General features: G+C 67.7%; 2 protein-coding genes across 2 annotated transcripts; one reads left to right on the plus strand and one right to left on the minus strand.

The window, feature by feature from the left end:
* Nucleotides 1-41: 41 nt before the first annotated feature.
* Nucleotides 42-13,327, minus strand: CHLRE_01g042000v5 (uncharacterized protein). Its single transcript, XM_043058827.1, has 21 exons — nucleotides 13,161-13,327; nucleotides 12,817-12,944; nucleotides 12,296-12,491; nucleotides 10,957-11,996; nucleotides 10,409-10,649; nucleotides 9,229-10,203; nucleotides 8,610-8,978; nucleotides 8,345-8,396; nucleotides 7,427-8,120; nucleotides 7,042-7,211; nucleotides 6,325-6,485; nucleotides 6,040-6,166; nucleotides 5,748-5,939; nucleotides 5,334-5,434; nucleotides 4,448-5,105; nucleotides 3,925-4,069; nucleotides 3,294-3,675; nucleotides 2,788-3,018; nucleotides 1,854-2,624; nucleotides 1,246-1,693; nucleotides 42-1,076 (listed from the first exon to the last, which is right to left on the minus strand). The coding sequence occupies exons 1-21, from the start codon at nucleotides 13,242-13,244 to the stop codon at nucleotides 646-648; spliced, it is 7,596 nt and encodes a 2,531-aa protein (XP_042928741.1). The 5' UTR covers nucleotides 13,245-13,327; the 3' UTR covers nucleotides 42-645.
* A 130-nt stretch (nucleotides 13,328-13,457) lies between these two features.
* On the plus strand, nucleotides 13,458-16,929 carry CHLRE_01g042050v5 (uncharacterized protein). Its single transcript, XM_001689643.2, has 7 exons — nucleotides 13,458-13,584; nucleotides 13,691-13,791; nucleotides 14,162-14,303; nucleotides 14,996-15,087; nucleotides 15,371-15,469; nucleotides 15,866-15,965; nucleotides 16,437-16,929. Exons 2-7 carry the CDS (start codon nucleotides 13,706-13,708, stop codon nucleotides 16,536-16,538), a joined length of 621 nt encoding a protein of 206 aa, XP_001689695.2. The 5' UTR covers nucleotides 13,458-13,584; nucleotides 13,691-13,705; the 3' UTR covers nucleotides 16,539-16,929.
* The last annotated feature ends 664 nt before the right edge of the window (nucleotides 16,930-17,593 follow it).

Raw genomic sequence — 17,593 nt, forward strand, 5'->3', positions numbered from 1 at the left:
CGCGGCAAATTGATTATCATTCGAGGCACCTCGCGGGAAGCCATAGTTGAATTGACGTTTGCGCCTCAGCAGTTACATCGTTGCAGCATGCCTGTGCGGTTGCTATTGCCCCCAGCCCCCTTTTGGCGTAAGGCTGCCCTACCTTTCCATGTTCCCACTTCCCACTGTATGCCACGCAGGACACGGTCCGCTGGAGCACCCCTGCGCTACGGCCATGCTGGCCGAATTCCCAATAATTGCCTTCGTCTGTTTGCCGAAAGACCCCCAAAGGCACAAATCCCGTGCATGTTGGCCGAAAATCCTTTCAACCGCCGTTCAGAACGCAGATATGAGCACTGCTCACTGGAAGGACGGGTATCCCGTCCAGCCATACAGGGCAGGCATCCCGTGCCTCCCTCCGTTGGGCGTTTGACATGCGCCGCGAATGCGCCAGATCCTGTGACCGCTCCCCATGGCCGCACGCCCTGGGCCTGACCAGCCGCTGGCTGCAGCGTCATGCAGCCTCCACATCCCCACACTCTCCTCCTCGCTCTTTCGAATTGGGTTCGGTTTAGTTCGGGCTGGTATCTACAACCCCCATACATACCCACACCCACCTACCCCCCACACCACCACACAACCCCACCAACAGCTCAAACATAGCCCCTAACCCCACACGCTGTCGTCGTCGCCGCCCCCGCCATGGTCCTCCACCGCAAACGCCCCCTGCCCGTCCAGCCCCCCGTCCCCATCCGCGATCAACACACCGGACGGCAGCGACCCGTCATCATCCTCATCCATCCCTCCATCGTCATCATCATCTAGATCCAACAGATCCAGATCTCCCAGGTCGCCCACGATCCGGCCGTCCTCCGTCATGCCCACCTGCGGCACCGCCCGCGGCCCACGGGACGACGTCATGCGGGACAGCTGCCGTGACATGGCAGCTGCGCCGCCGCCTTCGGGGCGGGAGGAGGCCTGGCGCTGGTGGGAGCGTGCGGCGGCTGCGGGCCTGCGGTCGGGTAGCGGCGGCGCCTCGGGGGCTGCGGCCAGGGACTCCACTCCCAGGCTGACGGCGGTGGAGGCCTCGGACCAGCCTGTGAGGGGTAGGTGGGTGGGATAGGGATGGGGAGAGGATAGAGGCGTACGGGGAGGGGGGAGGAGGTTATATGCCCGAGCAACTGGATCTGTCCCAATGGAGGACAGCGAGCGGGAACAAGCGCAGGTGGGCATTGTATGCGACTAGCTGTGCACCACACCACTCACCTCCAACGCTGGGAGCCACTTTGTCTGAGTTGCCGCCGTCAGAGCCAGCCCGCTCATACCGCCCCGCCGCGCCGCCGCCGCCGCCCCCTCCTGTGCCTGCGCCTCCCATGCCGCTGCCACCCAGCGTCCCCGCCGCCGCCAGGCCCGCCGCCGCGACCCCACCGCCCAGCTCCTGTGGCGCAGCCATACCACCGATTCCGCCACCACCAATTCCGCCACCCGTACCAGCGCTGACGTCAGCACCCCCACCAGCACCATCAGCCACAGGCCGCTGAGCCAGTGAGCCGGAGGTGCGCATGGAGCGGTGGCGGCGCGGCGGCGGCGGCGGCGCTGACGTGGCAGCCACGCCCGCCGCCATGGCCGCCAGCTCGTCATCGTCCAGAACCAGATCCAGGTCGTCGGCAGGATCCGCCGCCGCCTGCCGTACACGGTCGTACACCTGGCGGGCCTGTGCGTGGTTGTTGTAAGGCAGGCGCGAGGGTGGGGGTTAGCAAGGTTGACAGGAATCACAGGTAAGACCAAGGGCCCAGGCAGGCCAGCCATGGGCGACCATGACGGCCATACAGTCAGCGTGCCGCTACAGCACACGCCGTACCCCACCCTCGCACCTTGCGCCCCTTCCACGCGGCCTGTATCTGAGTGGCAGCCTGCTGATGCCGCGGGCCGTACGGCCGCCCGTCAGGACCCAGCACCGGCGGCGGGCCCCGCGCCTGTTGCTGCTGCGCCGCCGCCGTCCTTGCCGCCGCCTGCGCCGCCGCCGCCACCGCCGCCGCCGCCGCCGCAGCAGCAGCTGCATCTCGCTGCCCAGCCTGTGCCGCAAACTGCGCCTGCGCCGCCAGCGCGGCCTGCCGCTGCGCCGCCGCCCGCCGCCGCGCCACCCGGCCGCGCTGTACCGCCTGGATCCTAACCGCCGCTGCCTCGTGCTCGGGACCGTACCGTACGGCAGCCGGGTCAAACGGCGTCCCGCCGCCGCCGCCGCCACCTGCGCCGCCGCCGCCGCCGCGGCGCCGGGCCGGCGACTTCTTTGTGGGCGAGGCGCGTACGGGCACGCCCGCCGCCGCCAGCTGCTGTCGCTGCTGGTGGCCGCGGAACGCCGCCTGGATCATGGTGGCAGCCGCGCCCGCATCCAGACGCGCTGGGGAGGACGGCTGCGCCGCCGCCCCCACCGCCACCGCTCTCCCGGCCGCGGTCACGGCTGCCGCCGCCGGTGGCGTCTGCGGCCTGCTGCCCCCAGCTGCCATGCCCGCGCCGGAAGCTGTTACCTGCGCCAGGGCTGGCAGCGGCGCGGCTCCGGGTGCGGGTGTGGCCCTGCCGCCCATTGCGGCCATGTAGGCGGACACCAGCTCGGACTGGGTGGGGCCGTCGTCGGCGTCCGTGTCCTACGGGTGGCGGACACGGTGATGACGATGATGGCGGGAAGTTCAGAGGGCGGAAGAGTGAGCAAGAAAGTCATGCTCTTCCAAGGCTCCAGCACACGTCCGCACACCCGATGCAGGGAGCCGTGTCAAACCCTGACCAACCTCCCACCACCCACCAACGCACCTCCGAGCTTTCCCCGAACCGCTCCTTGTACAGCTGCCTCATGCTCTTGGGGCCGCCTCCGCCGCCCAGACCCATCTTGCCACCGCCACGCGCCGCCCGCGCCGCCGCAGCCGCCACCTTGGCAGCGCCCGCCGCCTCCGCTGCCCTCCGCGCCGCCGCCGCGTCCCGCTGTGAGTTTGCCAGCTGCTGATGCTTGGCGATGAGGGACAAGAGCTTGGAGAGGTGCTCGGCCTGGAGAGCGGGTGCAGATGGAGATGGAGGTGGAGAGCGAAGGGGTGCACATGGATGCAGCATCCTTGCTGTAAATGTCTTGAAGCAGATCAGCGGGCTTACAATGCATGCTACGTGCGCGCAGCACACACACACACACACACACATACACGCACACGCACACGCACACGCACACACACACAGGTCCGCTACAGCGAGGCGGAGTTGACAGTCACACACACACACAGTCACGCACACACACACACACAGTCACACACAGTCACACACAGTCACACCTCCTGCCGGTCCTTGGTCCCCTTGAGTGCCGCCTGCAGCAGCTCTGCCGCCGTGCGGCCGGCCCGGTCGCGGGCGCCCGGGTCCGCGCCCTGCCGCAGCAGCAGCCGCAGCAGTGGGCCGGAGCGAGCCAGGGCAGCCAGGTGCAGCGGCGTGTAGCCGCCACCGCCACCACTGCCGGCACCACCACCACTGCTGCCACCACCACCAGGGTCGCCACCGGGGCCGCCGCCACCGCCTCGGCCAATGCCGGCACCACCTCCGGCACCAACACCGGCACCACCTGCACCGCCACCTGCATTGGGGCCGGCGCCGGTGCCGCCCTCGGGTGCGTTTGGGTCGGCGCCTGCTCTCAGCAGCTGCTCAGCCACCCAGCACAGAGCTCTAGTGGATGGTGGAGGTATGATGAAGGTACGAGAAGATGGGGAAATCGGGAGATGGGGGGATCGGATGGTGCTCATGCAAGTGGTCAGAAGCCACGCCATACAGGCTGAAGTCCCCCAACACACATTCGAGCATCTTCCCGTCTCCCAGTGGTACGAGTAAAACCACGTGCCCACCACATTCTTTCGCCTTCCCTCCACCCCTGTCTTTCCCTCTTGTCAATACACACACACACGCACAAGCACTCACGCCGGCGGCTGCTTGGGCTTGCTGGTGGCAATCTTCGTGTGGTTGATGGTGTTGGCCTGACGCAGCCGGGCCGCCGCCGCCGCCTCCGACAGCACCCAGTGCAGCGGCCGGCGGCCGGCGTCATCCAGTGCGTTGGGGTCGGCGCCTGTGGACATCGAGTTGGTGATGATGTTGGTGGCGATGGTGTTGATAGTGGTGTTGGTGGGGTTTGATAGGAAAGAGGCGGAGGGCGAACGCGGCTGTGCTCTGCTGCAGGTAGGGGTGCGTTGTCGCTACAGCTACTCCTGCCAACGCCAACGCCCTGCCCCTTTCGCTCCTGTTCCTTCATCCCCCCCCCCAACATCCACCCCCCAACATCCACCCACCCAACCATGCACCCAGTCATCATCCCCATTGCGGTTCAGCTTGTTATGTCCTGCATCCGCTTCTTGCTGACTGACATTGGTTTAGAGCACCCCATCCCATCCCATCCCATCCCAACCCCACCCCACCCCACCCCACGCCGCCCCGCCCTCGCCCCCACCTGCCGCCAGCAGCAGCTCCACGCAGCACGCCTCCATGCCAGGCCCGTGTGCGTGCGGCCGGCAGCACGCCACGTGCAGCGCCGTACGACCCCGCCCGTCCCGAGCGTCCACATCCAACAGCCCCGGGCCCCGACCCGCCCGCGGCTGCGCTGCCGGCTGCGCCGCCGGCGCACGCGCCGCCGCCGCCACCACCGTCGCCACCAGCGCTCCGGCGGTGCCGGCGCCGGCCGCCGCAGCCAACGGGTGCGCTGTGGCGAAGTCCGCGCTTGCGCCTGCACCTGCCACTATTCCTTGTCCACTGCCACCCAATGAGGCGCGTACACCGCCTCCTCCTACTCCACCTCCTCCACCAGCGGCAGCAGCCGCTGCCGGCGGCGCCACACGCAATCCAGCCGCCGCGGCGCCGACAATGCTGCCCGGCGCGCCGGACGGCACCCGCCGCGCCCACGCCGCCGCCTCCGCATCCGTCACGAAGGGACCGGTGGCGACGCCCGGCCGCTGTAGCGGCGGGTGTGGCCGCGCAAGTGGCAGTAGCAGCTTCAGCAGCGCGGCGAGGCCGCCCACGGGTCGGCAGCGTCCCTCGGTGCGGCGGCGTGTGGCCTCGTCTGCGGCTGGGTCGTCTTTGTCGTGGCCGCTGCAGATGTTGTGAATGATGGCCTGTGGGTGGGCAGGTGGAGTGGTTGGCGGTGTGGGTGGGTGTGATAGTGGTGGTTGGTGTGGCGGTTGGCCTGGCGTGTGCGGTGTGCATCAGGGGCACGCAGGATCAGAACTTGGAGATTATGCTTGGGGACCGATGTCCTCTTAGGGGCCTCCCTCCCTCCCACCCTGCCTCCCTCCCTGCCTCCCTCCCTGCCTCCCTCCCTGCCTTCCTCCTTCCCTCCTCACCTTGTGCAGTATGCTTTCTCCCGCCACGTCACACATGTCCACGGCCGCCCCCCACTGCAGCAGCAGCTCCAGGCGCCGGTCGCCCTCGACCAGCCAGCAGCCTGAGTGGGGAAGGAGGCAGGAGGAGGGGGAAAGTGTGGGAGAGGCAGAGAAATGGTGCGAGGAAGGGGCGTGGGGTGCGGGTCCAGAAACGACTGCCGAGAATTTGATGATCGCGGCGATGTACAGGCGCAGAGCGTTGCACAGACAGGGGATAGAGGGGAGAACCAACGAGAGGACGGGAGAGGTGAGGACAAGGAGATTGTATGGCCATGGCGGTTCGACTCGGTTCCAAGTCCCAACCCGTCCGTCCCAACCCGTCCATCGCCAGCATAAACTCGCTTACACGGCCACATCCAACGGCCACGGCCCTACCCGCTGTGATCACCGCCAGCAGGGGTGTGGCGCCGTTGATGTCGCGTGCGTCCACGTCAGCGCCCGCCGCCAGCAGCTGCGACATGGCGGCGGCGGCGCGGGGGGCGGCGGCGGCAGCGGCACGGTGCAGCGGGCTCTCGCCGGCGGCGTTGCGCGCGTTTACCAGCCGCCAGCGGGCCTCGGGGTCCGGGCCTGCCGGCAGAGCGGAGGAGCGGGGCAGCGGTGTGGTACGACGAGGCGGCCGTCAAGAGGTGTATGGTTGCAAGCAAGCTGCGCCCCCACTGCCGCTTACCTGCCTCCCGTATTAGCTCCATCACTCGCTCCACGTCCCCGCGTGACGCCGCCCAGTGCAGCTCGCTGTTGCCGCGGTGGGGGCGGCCGTCGGCGCCGCCCGACACCGCCCCCGCCAGCCGCTCGGCCTGCATGGGAGGAAATGCAACGCATTGAATACGGCATGGAGCGCAGCGGAAGGCAGCGCCACATGTACGTGCGGCCACACCGCACACCGCAGCCATGTAATTCCGTTGTCACAACGAATGTGGCAAACGTGTACACAGACAAGGAGAAGTCAGCACACCTGCGCCTTGGTGAGGGGCGGCGCACCCATCTCGGCCGGCGTCCAGCCCGGCAGTACGTAGGGGTGCGGCGGCTCGGCGTCGAAGCGCGGCCGCCGCCCCGTGTACTGCAGCTGCCCGTCCGGGCCGTAGCGGTACAGCTGTACGGCTTGCGAGGTACGGCCTGGCGGGGATGGGGATGTCGGCATGTGTGTCTGTGTGTGTGTGTGTGTGTGTGTGTGTGTGTGTGTGTGTTAAAGAGCACAAGGAAAACGTTACGCAAAGACAGTGTATGCGATGCAGCAAAGCGACGGTTTACGGATGTTACCTGAAGTTACCTCGCATACCTGCTGCGGTGAGCCGCCGGTCTTACCAACCGGAAATCGCCCAACCCCCGCTACTCTAACCTCGAGGGGGGATTAGTGTCCACACGCTCTCAAGGGTGCAAACCCATGCATGTGCTCACGGTACCGTGAGGCCCAGGCACTCTGTGTGTGTGTGTGTGCGCGCGTGTGTGTGTGTGTGTGTGTGTGTGTGTGTGAAAGAGCACAAATGTGTGTGTTAGATGGATGTGCGGTAACAGCGGCATGCTGCGTACAGGCTGCCCAGGCTGAATCTAGCCTACAGGGAATGCATACGGTAGCAGACCGCGGCGTGCGGTCTGATGCGGCGCGGTGCATGGCAGCAGTGCGGTGCAGTGTATGGGCGACGCATGGGCGGTGCGGGTGTGCGGGTCCCACCTGTGGGGCCACCAGGGCTGTGCCGGCCTCGGCTCCGGCTCCGGCTCCGACTGCGGCGCCTGCTGGGGCTGGTGCCGGCCACCTGGGCAGTGACGGCGAAGGCGGGCTGGCCATCCACCGCGGGCGGCCCCTTGCCGCCGCCGTCCAGCAGCCGCAGCGCCGCACGGACACTGCGCAGCACACGTCATGACACGGCAACGAGTCAGCGGGCTCAGGCGTGTTGGACTCGTGCAATGCTGTGGCCCATTATGGGCAGGGTGCGAGTTCCCAAACTGTGCTTGTAAGGGCGAATGCTGACACATGTTACACACACACACATATATACACACACACACACACACACACACACACACACACACGCGCGCGCGCGCGCATACACACACACCTGGCGTTGAGGTCCCGGTCTCCCCACTCGCCCTCCAGCGACGGCCCCACCCGCCACATGCCCCGGCCCCGACTGGCACTGGTCGACCGCTCCGCCGCCATCGCCACCGTCGCCGCCACGTCAGCGGCGTCGCCGCCGCCACCCGTCAGCACCGCTGCGGCGGCGGTAGCCGCTGCCAGTGCGCCCGCCGCCGCGCCGCGCTCCGCAATGGCTCGTCGCAGCTCGCGCTCCGCCATCCCGCCGGCGCCGATGCCTCGGACCGCCGCCTCCGGTGGCGCCAGCCGCCCCCGCGGCAGCGGCGCCGCCAGCGTTGCCTGCGCAGCCGCCGCCGCGGCGGCGACAGCCGCATAGGCCTCGCCGTGCTTGCGTGCCAGGTCTGGATCCAGGGCCGGCGTGGCGCCGCCGCTGGATCCGGCTGGATCCAGCATATCTGATTGCCAGGCGTTACCGGACACGGGGAAGGCGCCGTACAGGGGGAAGGCCCCCGCGCCTGATGTCATGGGCAGCCGGGGACCACCGCTGCCGATGCCGCCGCCCACGGGCGTGGTCGTGTCGACGAAGCGCACGCGCTGATGACCTGCGGGTGCGTCGGCTGTGGTGGTGGTGGTAGTGGTGGTGGCGGCGGCTGGGTCTTTGTGGGAGGAGGGCACCACTGCCAGGCCGAACTTGGACTGGAACACCAGCGTGCCGTCCTCTGCAGCCCTCACATGAGGGCAGAGGAGCAGGAGGTGGGTTGTTTTCACAACAGGCGGGTTAACAAGGAGGCGGAGACAAAGGTAACAACGGGCGAGGTCAAGGGCAGCGCAGGCGGCAGTCCAAACACGTCGCGCCATATGTGTATGTATGTGTATGTGTGTGCACCCACACAGCATGGTCTACACTGGCATACATGCATCAATGATTTCGCCGCACACGCACCCGCCTCCTCCGGCTGCGTCACGACCGCCTCGGGCTCGGGCTTGACCACCTCCTGCGGGGCGCGGCATGGCAGGACAGGCGGTGGGGGTGGGGGTGGCGGCAGGCGTCGACCTGTGATGACTTATGTGAACTTAGTCCAGCCCCACGGTCCAGCCCCCAGCTGGGGCATTGAGAGTCGGCAGCCGGACGCGGTCCCGATGACAGGCAAGGCAAGGAGCACATCACAAGGCCACGCGCCCTCCCACACATCTTCAGATAGCCTCACCCGCACGACCCGCCGCGCCGCCTGCGGCGCCGCCACCACCCGCGCCGCCGCCAGGTCCGCCGTCACCGGCAGCCCCATCTCCCTCCGCAACGCCACCTCATGCGCCGCCGCCCGCGGGTTCACCAGCAGCGACGCCGGCGGGAAGAACGGCACGGCTGTAGCACCCGCGCCAGCGGCGGCTGTAGCGGCGGCGATGCCGCCCATGCCGGCGCCCGCGCGCGCGCCGCTGCCGAAGCGGGGCGGCGCGGCGGCGCCTGCGGCTGTGAGGGTCTCGGCGGGGGCGATGCCGTACATGGCGCGGGTGGCGTCCTCGGCGAGCTTGCTCTTGAGCGTGTGGTGCACGGGTGTGGAGGAGCCGCGGGCCAGCACCTGTGGGGTTTCATGGATGTCAAGTGATTGCGTATGTGCGCCCACACATGTGCGTCAGAAAGCGCAAGGGACATGTACATGTGTGTGCACGAGGTGCAAGTTTGCAGCGGGGTAAGGGCGGGCGGCCTAAGTGCCCCCTCAACAACGGTTCGCATTCCGACGCCAACGCCTCTTCATTTAATTTTAGGATTGATGACAATAGCCCACCAATATAACCCCTCGTCACCCGCACCCTCCCCTCCACGCGCACCTTGCGCACAGCCTCCAGATCCGCGGTGCGCAGCGGGTCGGGCGGCGCCGGCGTGTGCACCTCGTGCGAGCCCGGCTGCCGCCCCCGCCGCCCGCCCTGCAGCCCCGACAGCGGCCGAAGCGGCGGACCCAGCACCCCCGCGGCATGACCGCGACCGCGGCCGTCGTCGTCGCCGTCGCCGGGAGCATAGTTGCCAATACGCCTGGACACCAGGCCCACTGCCGCTGCCATGGCGGCCGCGGCGGTGGCCTCAGCCGTGGCGGCGGTGCGCGTGGCGTGAGAGGTAGGGGCGGAGCCCGGCCGCTGCTGCTGCTGGTGCGGCGGCGGCCCCTGCGGCTGCCGCTGCTGATGTATCTGCTGCCGCCGCAGAAACACCAACCGATCCACTGGGCCCATGCTGGCCGGCGCGGCGGCGCCGCCGCCGGCACCACGAGCTCGCGGTCCCGACACACCGCCAGGTCCCTGCCCCGCACCTGGGAGGCCGCCGTCGCTGCTACTGCCATCATATTCATCCCCGCTACTGCCGGCTTCAGCACGCCGCAGGTCAGGAATGGCCCAGGGCTGCTCCCGCACCTCCCGCGCCACGCGCCGCCGCCGCCGCTCCTCTGCCGCCGCGGCCCGCTCCCGCGTGCTCCGCCGCCGGCCGTCGCCGCCGCGCCCCGCGGCCTCGTCCTCGCCCTCCTCGAAGACGAAAGGGTCTGGTCGGTTCGCCTCCTCCGCCTCGCGCCTGTCCGCCTCCTCCAGCAGCACCCGGCCGGTAGTCGAAAGGCTCTGCCGTACGGCGTGCTCGCTCATGTCGCTGCCGTCGTCGCCCACCTCCCGCCAGCCGCCCCGCAGCACGCGCTTGCCGCCGCTGCCAGCAAAGTTCTCAACGCCGCTGCCGCTGTCACTGGCGCCGCCGCTGACGCCGCTGCGGGCATCGGACTCCGCCTCCGCCCTGGCAGCGGCGTTGCGCATACCCCGCCTCAGCGACACCTGCGGTGCAATGAAACAGCCCACAAATAAATAGCGTAGCATGGCACTACTCCGTGCCTGGAATGGCCGGCCGTGCCCGAGGAGAAGTTGGCACGCAACAAGGATTACACCACGCACAGCACTGCTCAATAGCACCCCAGAAATCCGCCAACCTCTTCAACTTATTGCTGCTCCACCTCACAACGTCGTTATCTCGCTGTCTCACCTTTGTCAGGTCATCAATGGACGCCCGATCCGCCGCCATCGCCTCCCGCAGCCGCCGCCCCCGCTCCACCACCTCCTCCAACACCAGCGGCTCAGGCGGCGCCGCCGCAGCCTCCGCCTCTGCCGCGGCGGCGGCCGCCTCCGCCGCCGCGGCTGTCTCGACTGCCGCTGCGGCCCGCGCGGCGGCCCGCTCCCGCCGCGCCAGTCCCTCCGGCCCCTCCAGCCGCAGGACCTGCATGCGCCTGGGTGTTGAGGAGCACAAGGGCAAGACGCATATGAAGGACAGGGTAAGCGATGTGTGCGCCTGTGCCAGTGTCTGCGTGTTCGGAGCGCAGACCGGCGAGTCACAGGGGATTGAAGGTGCCAATTGCCCGTGGCTTGCTCATAGGCCCCAAGCCCCCAGTGCGTCACGCCCGCTCCCCACGCGCTGTAGCAACCTCTATGCCGCCAGCATAACCACAACGCCTCCTTCCGCGCCCCCCATATACACGGCCGCAGTCCTGCGTGCTTCCTTCCCCTGTGCTCTCTGACACTCGCCGCCGGCCGCACCTGACGACGTCTTCATGTGCCGCCACCAGCCCCTGCAGCCGCCGCACCTCCGCCACCACGCGCCGCTCCTCGACTCGGGGCCGACCCCGCCCCGCACACGCGTCCTCGCCCCCGCCCCCGCTGCCCTCCGCCTCCGCGTCCTGAGACCACGCCCCCGCCTCCGCTCCTGCCTCCGCTCCTGCTGCTGCTGCCGCCGCACCCGTACGTCTGCGGCCGGCTCCCCGGCTGCTCTGGTCGCCGACCCGGCCCGCGTCGCTGTACATGTCATCCTCCTGCTCTGTGTCCCCATCCGCGCCCGCGCGCGGGCGCCCCTCCCTTCGCTGCACCTCCTCCTCCTCGCCCTCCTCCCCTTCCCCCTCTTCCTCCCCACCCTCAGGGATCTGGTGCATCTGGGCCCAAGCGGCCGCCAGCGAGCTGGACCGCGCCTTGCCTCCGGCCGCTGCCGCCTCCCCAACCCCATCCTTGGCGCCCCTAGCCGCGCCCGGCCTCGCGGCAGCAGCTGCAGCGGACCCAGCGCCCGCGTTGCCCGGCGGCGGCGGCTGTCCACCCTTCGCCGACTTAGCCGCTTTGGCCTTCGCGGCCGCCGCCTCCGCCTCCGCCGCCTGCCTGGCCTCCGCCGCCGCCACCTGCCTCTGGGCGTCGTCAAGGATGCGCTCCCGCACCGACAGCCCCACGCCCCGGCCCGAGCCAGGCGCGCCGGACCCCGCGCCCGCCCCAGCGCCTCCCTTCTTCGCTCCTGCCGCGCCACCATTACCACCGCTACCACCACTACCGCCGCCGCCGCCTGAGGCCCATGCGCCGGTCCAGCGGTCGTGCTGCTGCCGGGCGCCCAGCTGAGCCGCACCGCCGCCGCCTCCACCGGCACCGCTTCCACCGCCGCCGCGCTTGCCGAAGCCCGGCCCGGGCCCGCCTGCCCCCGCGCCTCCCGGCCGCCGGCCCGCCGCCTGCGCCGCCGCCTGCTCCACCAGCTCGCGCGGCGGCGGCAGCACCACCTCGCCGTAAGCGATGCGGGAGGGCAGCGACCGCAGCTCCTCCACCGCCTGCGCGGGTTAGTGGTGGTGGGTGGGGTTTTGGGGTTTTGGGGGTTTGGGGGAACAGATGGGCGGGTTATATGTGGCGGCGCCAGCCGTGGCGATTGGCAAACGGGCTGGGGCGATGCTAAGCAGTACGAACTCTACGAGTCCGAGCATGGGCCTGGGGCTAGTCACGTGCCGTGGTCGAGATTCCAGCTCCAAGCCAACCGGGAGGCCTAGAACCCAAAGCCAATCCCCCATAATGCGCAGCGCAAGGCAGGCTCTTGCTTGGGCCTTGCACCCGAGTGGTCGGCCGCAGGACGCACCTCTGCCAGCGCCGCCCGCTCCTCCGCCCCCGTGGCGCCCAGCACGTGCACCAGCTCAGACACAGCCGCCGCCGCCGCGCCGCCCCGGCCGGCGCCCGCCTGCCCGCCGTACCCCGCCCTGGCCCCGGTCTGCTGTGCCTTCGTGTGTGACGTCAGCTGCAGCAGCAGGTAGCCGTCGATGGCGTTCTCCCACAGCCTGTTGAGGGCGAGGCCGGGCCGAGAGGTGGCACGAGCACGGCTACGAGCTCAGGGGCATGCACACCGCGGCTGTAAGGCAGCCAGGTCACTGCATGGTGCGCCACAACGGCACGCCGCGGGCGCTTCCCATGATCCCATCCCAGACGAGCCCCCGTTTCGGTCGTTCCACCCGCTTCTCCTTGCGGAGTTGTTTCCCCGCTTCTTGCCAGCAGCCCCTGAACCGCACCTGTACCACCCGATCCCTCCTGGCAACCACAACCTACACGGCCGCCCCTTCTCACCACCCCCACAACCATGCGCCATACCCGTCCCCCGGCCCGCACCTCCTGGCCAGCAGGTCTCCCAGCTGTCCGCCGCCGTGCCCCCGCGGCCGCTGCGCCCAGTGCGCCACCTCGGCGGCGCTCCAGCTCTCGGGCGGCCGCCGCAGAACATCCACCCACTCGTCGTCATCCTGGATCAAGACCAGTACCGGGCAGGCCGCGGACAGAGGGGTTGGAGTTTGGAGGGGGTCCGAAGACGGTGGCGTGGACCCCGGGAAGAAGGCCAACGGGGGGCCTGTATCGAGTTACGCCGCATCTTTGTTGTGATCGTGGGCTTCATTTTGCAGGCAGACTAGAACCAGACCTTAGAGGCAGCACGCAAGCAGCATGCCAACGGTGCTCTTCACCTTTGGGAAGACTGCTGGCCCAGCACGATGCCACTCCAAGTCAACCTCATAGCCAGGTGCTAAGCTCCGAACTCGACTGGACATATATTCAGACGCAATACCGTCACTGCTCGGAGAGGTAAGCTGTCAATGGCCATGGCGACAGCCTCGGGGCCGGCCTTATGGCCATTTTTATTTGGTACTGTATAATATAATTTTGTACACAGCTGGACTGCGGCTTGACCCCATGTGCTGACTCGTCGATGCGATGGAACCTGTTTTCCGTTCGCGGAGCCCAATGGCCTGGAACAAAACAAAACCATTCCATTACCCAGAACTTACACTGTTTGCAGCTGGGATTGCGCAAAGCGCTTCAACCTTGGTGGGCATCCTTTACATCCGTTAACTCTCTTCACTTCTGGCCACCCACATGCAGCACCTCGCAGTAAGTGTTCTTCACACCACTTGAAATGCGTACAAAGCGGGCCACTCCGCAGCAGTGGTTGGGTGGGCAATGACTTGTCACAAAGCGTTCTTGTGCACGTTCGCAGGCCAAGAAAGCCGCTATGCGGAGCATGTTTGGAAGCCGTGGGCCCGCGCGTGCTGTCCACGCAAAGGCGGGCAGCGATGGCCAGGCGTCGACGAGCGGCAGGTCAGCGGTGACTGGCGAGCTGTGTGTGGCGCAGGTTGGGTGGTGCGCATGGATGGGCAATACTGGCAGGCGGTCCAGCTCTTGCCCCGCCGAGATATACATACGGACTGTGCTGCTGCTACTGCTACTGCTACTGCTACTGCTGCTGCTGCTGCTGCTGCTGCTGCTGCTGCTGCTGCTGCTGCTGCTGCTGCTGCTGCTGCTGCTGCTGCTAGCCTGCACAGCCGTGCGCTGACCGTGGTGTTCGTCCTGCCAGCTTGCTTGCACGGCTCTGTGATATCTGCATTCCCACCCTCATTTCAGCCTACAGTTTCCCCGCGCCCCAGCACCACAAACACCAACACGAAATCTTCCGCCTTGCCAACCGCAGGACGGCGCTGCCCCGGCGTGTGATCCTGGGCGCGGGCCTAGCCACCGCACTGGTGGCGGTGCCGCTGCTGGCCACGGCGCCCGACAGCCGTGCAGCGGCGGCGGCGGCTGGCGGCATTGACCTGGAGAAGCGGCTGGGCGAGGTGGGCAGTGGGCATTGGTGGCCACTAGCAGCTGCTTGCTTCCTGCTTTGTAGCTTGGAGGGCGCACAGCGGGTTCGGCTTGTACGCAAGTCGGCGTACAGAACTTAGTATAGCGCCTGCAGGATGGGGGCGGTTCCGAGGGACTGGTATGCGGGCAGGGCATGCGCTGCAGCCAGGATTGGGGCTGGCGGCGGGGAGCACACGCCAGCTACCCAGAGCGCCAGCGCGCCCTCCCGTCCTCCCGCCCGCCCAATGCCACTCCCCCCGCCCTCCACCAGTTTAACCTTGGAGCCCCACCTGCTCCGCCATCCCCCCCACACACACATACACACACACACACACACACACACACGCACACACACGTACACATCGAGGATTGGGCGGGAGCTTGGACTTAGCGGCCAGGAGTAGCGACGCGGAGCTAGGAATCGTAGGAGTGCCTGGGCCTCACGGTACCGTGAGCACATGCATGGGTTTGCACCCTTGAGAGCGTGTGGACACTAATCCCCCCTCGAGGTTAGAGTAGCGGGGGTTGCGCGATTTCCGGTTGGTAAGACCGGCGGCTCACCGCAGCGGGTATGCGAGGTAAGTTCAGGTAACATCCGTAAACCGTCGCTTTACTGCATCGCATACACTGTCTTTGCGCAACGTTTTCCTTGTGCTCTTTAACACACGTACACGCCCACACACAGGTACGCTACAGCGAGGCGGAGTGGCGGGAGCGGCTGGGCCCGGCCGCCTACGACGTGCTGCGGCGGGAGGCCACTGAGCGGCGCTGGACCAGGTGCGCGGCCGGCAGCAGCGGCGGCAGGGAGGGCGCAGTGAGGCCCCATGCAGCTGAGGGCTGGCGGAAGGAGCGGAAGGAGCGAGGGGGCGCCCATGCTGGGGACAACAGGAATACGTTGCGGTCACACGGCTGCTTGGCGGCTGGTGTTTGCACCCTGTAATATAAGGTTGTGACCCATCTCGCCCTGTAGCGACCCATGGAACGCGTCAAACGCTCCACGGCCCGCCGCGCCCCGCCCCTCACCTCCGTCCCCTGCTCCCCACCTCCTCGCGTCTTGCAGCCCCTACAACTTTGAGAAGCGCGAGGGCGTGTTCAAGTGCGCCGGCTGCGACTCACCGCTGTTCAACGCCTCAGCCAAGTTCGAGTCGGGCACAGGCTGGTGGGTGCCGTTCATCCGGCGTGTGTGGCGCACGTGTGGGGTGTGGCGTATGGCGTGTGGTGTGTGGCGTGCGGCGTGCGCCGTACATGCGCCGTGGCGTGCGGCGTGACGTATGTGGCGTACGTGTGGCGTGCATGCGGCGGTGGAGCCGGTTGTTGGTGTTGCAAACTGGAGCGGGCACCGCGTAGCTGCACGCACCTGCGTGTGGGTGTCTGGGCGCCTGCCCGCTGTAACGTACGGCGGCCCGCGCGACCCCTTGCTGCACCAGCCCCACACGGTACTGCTCCTGACGCCCTGGCGCCCGCCCCCGCCTGATCCCCTCCTCCCCTCTCCTCCTCACCTCTCCTCCCCTCTCCTCCTCCCCTCTCCTCCTCCTCCCTCCCCTCCGGTCCGCAGGCCGTCCTTCTTCCAGCCGCTGCCGGGCGCGGTCACGGAGGTGTCGGACTACAGCATCATCTTCATGCCGCGCACCGAGGTCCGCTGCCGCAAGTGCCAGGTGGGTGGATGGAGGGGGCGGCTGGATGGGAGCGTGCGCGTGCGTGCGTGGGATGTACGCGGTACGTGAAGCGGTGGGGGCCCGGGTGAGAGGCATGAGGGGATGGCGCGCACGCGCGTGCGCACGTGCGTGTGCATGCACCGGCGGGGCCAGCTCAACCTGGGCAGGTTCGACCGGGCGCCCACTGGGTGCAAAGCCGTCCGGCCCCCACTGCTGCCTCACAACCGCAAGTGTCGCAGTGCCCGTCGCTTGTGTTGGCTCGATGGCCCCTCTGCATCCGCCCACGGCCACGGCCATGGCCATCCACACTTGACCTGCTGGCACTTCTGCGTGCGGCCACGTTGCCCCCACGAAATCGTTGGGCTTTGGGCTCGGGCATGTAGAAGCACGCACCCCACTGCGCACCGCCGCGCCTTTCCAACACTGCTGTCTTGTACCACCCACCCACCAACCCACCCACCCCCTGCGCAGGGCCATCTGGGCCACGTGTTTGACGACGGCCCGGCGCCCACCGGCCTGCGCTACTGCATGAACGGACTGGCGCTCAGCTTCGAGCCGGCGCCGGGGGCGTGAGCGAGGAAATAAACGAGGAGCGAGGGGCGAGGAGTGGGGGGCAAACACAAAGAATGCAGGTGGTGGAGGCGATGGTGGAGGATAGTGGTGGGGGGCGGGCGGGGCAAAGCAGGGCCATGTACAGGGCGCGATGCGTGGGCGGTGCCGATTTTGAGTCTCGGACGTGGCAGGTGCCACTTGTGATGTCGGAATGCAGGTAGGTGTGTGTGTGTGGGCAGGAAATCGCCGCCTGCGAGCTTAGGACTGTTGTGTGTATGGAGACCTTGGGAAAGGCGTACGTATATGAGCTCGAGAGCTCAGGTACACAATGTGCGATTGCAGTGTGCACATCAGGGCAAGTAGTGCGCTCCCCTAGGCGGTGGCGTCGCACGAATTGTAAAGCACCTGGCCCGTGAAGCGAAACGGAGTTTGACAGGGCCTTGATACATGGGGACCAACGCACCACGACCGTAGGAAGCTAGCTGCGACGAAACACTCGCTGGTGCGTGCGCCTGCCGGGCAGTGTTCGTCCAGCCTCCCCTGGCAGTATGCTCAGAGCGTGGACGCCGAGTGCCGTGCGCCCGTGATAATAAGCAGTGAGGTAGACTTTGGCAGAGCGCGCGCTGCCGATGCACGCCCGCACGGGCGCGGCACAGCCGACCGTGCCACCTGGCGTTTGACCGCGTGCATCAACGTACACCAGTACCTTCCTGTACGGAGGGTTGTTGACGACACCACCGCGCCGTATACCTCCCCTTCGCCTCGCCGAGTGCGTGAGGTCTGCTGGTGGCTTGCGCGGCCTCAGGGCACGCACGGCGGCGCTGACACGGCCCGTGTGCCTGCATGTATGTAGTGCCGCGGAGCCGTATACGTAGCTAGGTAGAGCACACGAACATATATACATAGCTGCACCTGGCTTGCTTGTGGGCATGAGGCCTACCTCCGTACAGGCGCAGCTGCTGGCGGCTGCGCCGTGACATGTTGCGGTGAGCTGTTAGCTGTCAGCTGTGAGCTGTGATGATGACACATACGGTTCTGCTCGAGATAGAATTAAATGAGGCGGCCGATCGTTCGTT

Source organism: Chlamydomonas reinhardtii, chromosome 1 (genome assembly GCF_000002595.2).
Source record: "Chlamydomonas reinhardtii strain CC-503 cw92 mt+ chromosome 1, whole genome shotgun sequence".
NCBI classification, from domain to species: Eukaryota; Viridiplantae; Chlorophyta; class Chlorophyceae; order Chlamydomonadales; family Chlamydomonadaceae; genus Chlamydomonas; species Chlamydomonas reinhardtii.